Source organism: Pygoscelis adeliae, unplaced genomic scaffold (assembly GCF_000699105.1).
Source record: "Pygoscelis adeliae isolate BGI_AS28 unplaced genomic scaffold, ASM69910v1 Scaffold89, whole genome shotgun sequence".
Lineage (NCBI taxonomy): Eukaryota > Metazoa > Chordata > Aves > Sphenisciformes > Spheniscidae > Pygoscelis > Pygoscelis adeliae.
In genome coordinates this window covers 434,368-442,292 of record NW_008825559.1, presented here as the reverse complement: position 1 = coordinate 442,292, position 7,925 = coordinate 434,368, and the positions used below count along the sequence as shown (strand labels likewise).

The following is a 7,925-nucleotide window of genomic DNA, read 5'->3' as shown; positions in this document are numbered from 1 at the left end:
TGTCCCAGACATACCAACATTAAGTACAAAACGCAAAGAACCAGCCAGTAGTTATCTTTGTTTTTGCCAGAAACTTGAGTAGCTAAAAAAAAATAATTTGTTGCTTACTGGCAAGATCAAAAAGTTATGTTGAGATTAAAGCATTTCACAGAATGCTTAAGGAAACAGAAGCACTGGTGGGATTCATTTAACCAACAATTAGACAGCTATATTTAAGCTACACATCTAAGCTTCCTCTAAAGTGACAGAGAGGCATGCGTGTGTACTGCCACGTTCAGATGGATGGCGTTTCTTATTTTCCTTCACCCCAATTACAGAAGGAGCCGAGACAGCTAGCCCATGCTGACAGTTCAGCTTTTAAGGAGCTAGTTATCCTAGAGGAATCCCATTCAGAAAAGGAAGGGAAGAGAGTAAGACACAGGCTGCAGCAAGCCTTGGGAAGTGTGAAATTAAGATTGCTGCCTAAGGAACTGGAAACATCTAGATACTGCTACCAACATTTTTAACTTTTTTTAATTATCAAAGTTCAGACATTTACTATAGATCTGCAATAGTAAAATAGTTTAAGAAGTGCAATCAAGTTAGTTACCTACAGGGAAGTTAGCTGCCAGTGAGATTTGGTGGTGAGGAAGAACAGGTAACATGCTAAAAGAAGGGAGATTCAGACTAGACAGAAGGAAGAAATTGTTTACACTGAGGGTGGCGAGACACTGGCCCAGGTTGCCCAGAGAGGTGGTGGATGCCCCATCCCTGGAAACATTCCAGGTCAGGTTGGACGGGGCTCTGAGCAACCTGATCTAGTTGCAGATGTCCCTGCCCACGGCAGGGGGGTTGGACTAGATGGCCTTCAGAGGTCCCTTCCAACCCAAACCATTCTGTGATTCGATGATGTTGATCACAGCCCTGTCGGACTGTGGTACTAAAGGAACTCCCAGTACATAAAGCAGCACGCCACACCAGACCCACGTTATTGGTAAGAGACTGTTTCCAGCACTCCCCCCAATCCAACAACTGCTTCAGCCTATCTGGTACCTGTAGTGCTAATCATTAGTCCAAATATGAAAGAACACCAGTTTGAAAAGCATCCTTGAGGAAAAAGCTGTACAGGTATGGATGTCTGTGTAGATATTCCACGCTTAACAGCAATCAAGCAAGCAGGCCTCTTTCAGGGAGCGTTAAGTCAGATTTTGGAAATGCAAGACACAAACGGGTATTTCTCCAGGTTACGCAGTATAAATCCAGTGGGAAAGAAAGCCTCGAGTTGTTTTAGCTACAGAAAAGAACAAAAACATGCAGAGACTTCTAGTTAAACCCACACAAGACTTCTAGTTAAACCCACGCAGAAGAGAAAAACCCCACACAGTTAAGTTGTACCGAAACACTAAACATTCAAGACTCTGGTCTCTTTCCTCTTTCCCCAGGGCCAGACAGGGAATTCCCAAAGCACTGGGAATTTGACAAGCCCATTCTTCACGAAGTGTTTCTGAAGTACCTTACCCCCTCGCAAGGGTTACACAAAACCCTTCTCCACATGTCATCAGGTCAAGCAGCAAAACAGGCACCGGCTGCTGCTACCAGGGGAATCCGTGCAACCTGCTCCCAACCCATGTCTTTCCCGGGCATTTCTCAACCCCAGGCGGGATGAAGTTTCCTGGCAGGAGCAGCCGGCTCCCAGCCACCATTCTTCCCGAGATTCTCCTGCTCCTTCCTCCACGCCGCCGCTAACAAGCAAGAACACGCTGCCCTTCCACAGCTCCAGAAAGGAGGACAAGAGCAAGCCGTTGCCACCCGAACGGTGGAAGTGGCCCACACCCTGCTCCCGAGGGCTGCCAGGAGCAGGTACAGTGAGCGCGGCCTGCCAAGACAAAACCCCACACATGCAGCACCGCCGGACTACAGGCAGCAACATCTGCTTAGCACAAGCTAGAAACAACCCTTCAACTTCGGATTATTTTTTTTCTATCCCCTGGTGAAGTATTTATCAATAGACTCTCAACCGATTCTCTAACTAAATATCAACATTAATTTTAAGTGTAGAAAAGATTAAGCATTTTCTCAGGATAAAGAGAGGGGAGTAACAGATTTTTCTTTCAAAAGAGGTAAATCAGGGAAGTCAAGAGGAAATCACTTCTCTGCGCCCCCCAGTTGTGCACTCAACAAGGCACTAAAAAAAAATAGTCCTTGGTTTCTAAAATGAAGGCTGCATCCCTGCTTATCGGTTCCTGAGCAAGTTTTCTACCAACGTCAATAGGTGTTTCGTTTGGTCTTGTAAAATTCAAGAGCAGACCACGGATTATTCAGACAGCCTGTCACAAGCTACAGGCCTGAATCTGAAACGCTTTACCTTAGAAAACGTTAGTGACTTCACCCACTCTTTCTCTTTGCCACTTACTGTTGAAGCGACAGTTCGGTCTCCTCCTGGACACAGCACCGGCTTAACTGGAGCAGCCAACCTCTGCACGCTCCTTCCCATTTGTCTCCACGTCTTCTGATCATACTTAGCACATTTAGGTAACAGCTGCCTATTAGTTTCAGCTGAACATAAATAGCATGTCAGTGCAAGGACAAACAGAAAAAGGAGCAGCAGGGCTACGTGTCCTGTGCTGCCACCGCACAGGTATGTGCCTGAGTAAGGAGTTCAGCAGCGTTCTCAACCTTCACCAACTGTGTTTGCCCCGAGGCAGTGACAGCAGAAGCACAGAGAGAAGAGCAAGCCCGGTTTAGGGTTTGTTTCGTACTGGGGGCAGGGAAGAGGGAACACTAGGCACTGGCGCTGCTGCCAAGCGCTTTGTTCACACGGAACAGCAACCCTAAAGTGAATTTTCACAAGTAACCTCTCAGTACGAGTACCAACCATTCGGTGCTTTCATGTCCCCAGATGCCCTATGCACTCTGCCACTACAGGTTTAGACGGTAACATAAGAAGTCAGATCAGGGAACTGATCCAGCTCAGCTGAAAAAATAGCAATGTTAAAAAAAAAAGTTTCCAGCCAGCTCAGTTGCTCAGCTCTTCACCACACAGCTATCCACACACTTATCAGCGCTGCGAGGCATGCGTAAGCAAAACTGCTGCTCATTATCCACGGTCCTAGATAAAAAAAAAAAACCAACCCAAAAACCAAACACCCTCAATCATACCGTGTCACACCGTAAGGCCAATTCGCTCTGTAACCCTTCTCCTGGGCATCCCAGCAGACAGAGGTGAGGAGAACCACTCTCTCCAGGCCAAAGAATACTCGTTCCACCTCCAGCAACCAAGAGCTGAGGGGATTCGCAAGCTCGAGACCGCATCCAGATCATCACGTCTAACAGCCACCGGCAGATCCACTTCAATTTCCCACTTTCATTCTGCACCCATTTATATTTTCCCCTCCAAAACTTCCCATGACAGCAAGTTTTACAGCTCAGTTACCTATGTATAGGAACGATTTTTGCACCTCCTGCTGCCTGATGATTTCTGGACCCCACGTCATGGAAATGAGTGAACAGGAGTCGGGGTGGGTTTTTTGCTGGGGGGGTGGGGGTGGTTTGTTGTTTGGTTTTTTACTAATTCGCCTGCTCCACGCCAGGAGTCAGATATGAACTGAACCCACAGCCTGGGCACAATATAAACAAAACTCAAAGTTGGTTGCCGCTCCTGCAAGCAAAGCTGTAGATATGAGACAGAAAAGGAATATAAAGAAAAAGCAAGCCAATACTTCCAGCTCCTGTAGTAATACTCTTTTTTTGGCCCCCAGAAACTACTTCTTTTTCCAACTTCATTGCAACCACCATACAGCTAAAAGCATTTTCACAATTCAAAACATAATTTGCATCTAGTTTGTTCTCCCACAATCTACCAAGTTTTTCCCCGTTCTCTATCTGGGACTCCTTCCTTCCCAATATTAATATATCACAATCACGGGCAAACAAATCCTTACAAGATGTACGAAGAAACTTGCTATATTTACTATTTTTGATATCTGAGGACTGATTCTAAAAAATTTCACTGCTTAAATGTACCCATATGCAATGATTCCAAAGCAAGTGCTTAGCAACTCAAAATCACTTCTAATAAAGGCCAAAGAAATAAATAATTAAAAAAGAGAAAAAAAGGATTTAATCAGAAAGTAGTTTTCATATACCTTTGCATTTAAAACAATACAGTTTTGCACACTCCTAGCACAGCTTTGACATCAAGACCTCACTGCGTTCAGAATAAAATATGGGGTGACCAAACCTGCTTTTTTCTCCCTCTCTTTGGATTTGTAGAGTTGCAGTCAGCATGGGCAAAGACCAGAAATACCGAACGCAATTGCATCTTCGGTATGGGTTAAGATCCATGAAAGCTTTACCTACATCAGTAGCATTTAGAGGGAACCTCACAATGATTATATACGCTTTGTTCTCTTGAGCACATTACTAGAAGTAGTCAGATTTCATGGGAAAACATTTTTTGTGACTCACCTTAATCTGCATTTTACTTAGTCAAACAATAGCAATTACATGCCTGAGTTCAGTTTTGACATTCATATTTTTAGACAGACATCCTTGCAAGAACAGCCCTCTCTACCTGCTTATGCCCAGGCAGCAAAGGCCAGCGCTTTACCTGCTGACCCTGAACAGCTTCACAAAGCGTGCCCACAGAGCTCTGACAGATCGTTTTTCAACAGTTCACTTCAAGCTGTCATCAGCTTGACACGCTGAATGCCAATAAAAAAAATTACTAAGGAAAATTAAGATCTCAAGTAGACATTGACTGGAAGCTACTTATACTAGCATTTTTATTATTAAAAATAAAGAATATCTGCTGGTAGCATGAGTGGCAGCAGAGAAACTGCTGAAGTTGCTAGCGTTTTGGGAGAGGGGAGACCAGGCAGCAGTCCGTTTAAGGGAAGCCTCCAGTACTCAGTGCTTAGGAGCACCAGGGAGCAACACCACTGCCCAGAGGAACAGCTACCACAGACAGACCTGACCTAACTGTAGAGTATCCGTAGAGCACAACTAAAAAGTCACCACAATTTCTCAAAAGAAGATACCATAAAAACAACCTTTGCACCAGAGAATTACTGGAGAGCTATTAAAAATAAGAATGGTTTGTGACAGACTAAGTCTTCTATAATTTATTCCCTTTCTACCTGAAAACAGCAACATAGCATTTGAGGACAAGGCCCCTGCTCTCTCCAGGGAGGTTACGATGACTTAGGGATTCTTGCACAAGAGCCATCTGGATTATTTATAGTACCTCTAGACAGGGTAATGAAATCATTCACACAGGCACCTCATCACATCCAAAAGCTTAACTGCTGCTTTAGCAGGAAATATTAGATTGAAGTGATTCAAAGTCAAATGTTAAATTTGACTCGGTTAACACCGAATTACATGGACAGTAAATTATATCCAAACTGCCATCACGGATCATGCTTAATCAGTCCTTAAAATGTGTGAAGATGAAAGTAAGTGAATGCAACTTACTAACGTTATTATTGTATCTTCACTTACATATGCAGACAAGCCTTTGATTTTACAGAACTAAAACACTTCCCCCCACTCGTATTTTAAATACACGGGCTAGTTTCAATATTCTTCGAGACCCATCTTTTCCTGTAAAGACTAGAAAGACTGAACCAGTCCCTGCTTGCAGCCATCAGTACTACTGTACATTTTACTTGTTTGACTATCTCCGGTTCTTGGTGGAGCTCAGCGCAAACACAGAAGCAGGAATCAGAGATAACAAGCTACCAAGTTTTTTTTTTTTTTTTTTTTTAAATATAAGGAGAGATTCAGCCAATAAGCCAATCACCTTCAATGTCATCTACTGTGTACACAAGTGCTTTGGAAATAGCATTTCCTTGTTGTTACAGGTCAAAGACTCCATCTGAGTTTTTTCCTGACACTCTCCTCTTCCGGCTGCAAAACCAGCCCAAGTTGTGCAGCTGCTGTGGTGGGATTTATCACAGCAGGTACCACTGCGCAAAGCACCTTTTTGGGCTCCGTGTTGCGCTCCTGGATTGCCATCGCTGCCGTCACTGCTGCAGCAGAGGAAAACCTGAGAAAGTCTAAAAACCGTAGTTACCGGTGGTAATTCGAGGTTAACATACTTTCAGACAGATTACTCAATCGCTTTGTTGTAATAATGCGGAGAACAACTAAGTGGACAGGTGTTTTAACCCACTTCAAGATTCTTCCTTCACAGATGGGCTGCTTTTTAAAGGAGCCAACGTACAGTCTCCCCTTCAACTAACACTGCTTGCACAGGACGCTTTCCCACCAGCTTTCCTCATTAACCAATTACTTTCAGAAGAACTAAGGAAACAATACCTTTAAGCCATCTTTGGGCAGTTAAGCACCTGGAATTCAGCATCACGTGGAAAACCTCTTTGTACCCCCGAAGTCTGGTAAATGCCACTGTGAAGATGCAAGTCTGACACACTCTGACACACCAGCCAGTCATCAAGTGGTGTTCACAGCTACTGTAACTAGACATTTAGTTCAGAATTTAGGAAATAAAACTTGTTTGCCTTCCGGTGTACCTGCACTACAAACAGTTTCTTTTATGTACTCCAGAAATAAATACCTACTGGTCTAAATTGGTTTGACTGTTCAGAAATGCTTCCAAACCCCGCACGTGCACACTTGCTACTAAACCTGACGATATTCTGCTTGAACGCTCAGAAACTGCAGTGATATAGACCAAGAACTAATTACTGAAATCACTCATCACTAAACGGACAAGTTCTCTGGAGCAAAAGCCACCATATATCCACTGACTTATAAACTAAGACGTTGACTATTTTTAACTTTGAGAATTGAAATAAACCTTCCCAGCAAACTCAGAAAGCAACAAACGCCACGTGATCCAGGCGAGAATTTGCCAAGCAGCGCATAGGCAAGTCAAGGACTTGCCTTAATTCTTTTTCTATGTACTCCCGTTAATTGTACGCATCAATCCCTTTTTTCCCCCCCCCCCCCCCCCCCCCCCCAAAACAATTAAGCAAAATCCCGAGTTGAGGCCCAAAGAGCTTTTAGGCAACAACTGTGTCTTGACACTCAGTCGTCCCAAATATAAATTCCTTTCACTTCAAGCTACCCAAGGCTTGCAAGAGTGTCTTTTTACATCTTGTAGTCTGAGCTGCAATTCTTAGGGCGACGTTTTGACGTTGATGAGGAAGCACACAGGAGCGTACTTACACCTAGCACTAAGATTTGCACTGATACTCTATGTTCTCCTGCCCTCAGTGAACAGCGGTGTGGCCAATCACTTAAGGGATTCATATCAAGCACAAAAAGCCTTTTCAAAAGGCTTCCAAATTCACCCCCTCCCCAAAAAAATGATTTTCTTTTTTCCAGAGTGTGGTAGGTATCTGCACATGGTACACCAGTGGGTACTGCAAGAAAGAGCGGAGGCATGAACCCTCTTAAATTGCCAGGGTCAGTCACCAAGAAGGTTAGAAGCTGCTGACCCGAACTCTTCATCTGCAAAACAAGACGGTGTTCAGGAGAAGAACAACAAAATGCTCTGACAAACCTAGGGAGAAAGGACGCTAGGTACAAGGCCCGTCTCGCAGCGTAGATTACATAGAAAGAGGAAAGCCTAGGGAAATACACAGGTCTCTTTCGTGATGTCGAAGGAACTACCGTGGTCAGGAGCTGTGCTCCAGTGAAGGGCTAAAGTCAGCTTTGCCAGAAGCCCAGCGGCTCGCTCGCAGACGAGGGAAGGACAAGCTTCGTTAGGTGAGAAAACAGACCCCACCCACAAGCGTAATCATTTCTGCTAAGCCACATCGATAGCGGGGAGCACCCCACCCACAAGCGTAATCATTTCTGCTAAGCCACATCGATAGCGGGGAGCATACCGCGCAGGGATGGCAGCCCCACCGCCCTCATGCGTGCGGGGGGCCGGAGATCGGCCAGTGACGGAAGGAGCCAGGTGGGCTCCGGGCGCA

At 44.8% G+C, this 7,925-nt stretch overlaps 1 protein-coding gene across 1 annotated transcript in view; it reads right to left on the bottom strand.

Moving 5' to 3' along the window:
* RAB10 (RAB10, member RAS oncogene family) overlaps positions 1-7,889 on the bottom strand; it is a 49,245-nt gene extending 41,356 nt beyond the window's left edge. Inside the window, exon 1 of the mRNA XM_009332342.1 lies at positions 7,836-7,889. Coding sequence (XP_009330617.1) covers positions 7,836-7,866 — 31 coding nt within the window. The 5' untranslated portion in view covers positions 7,867-7,889. The remainder of the gene's footprint in view (positions 1-7,835) is intronic.
* Between the last annotated feature and the right edge of the window lie 36 nt (positions 7,890-7,925).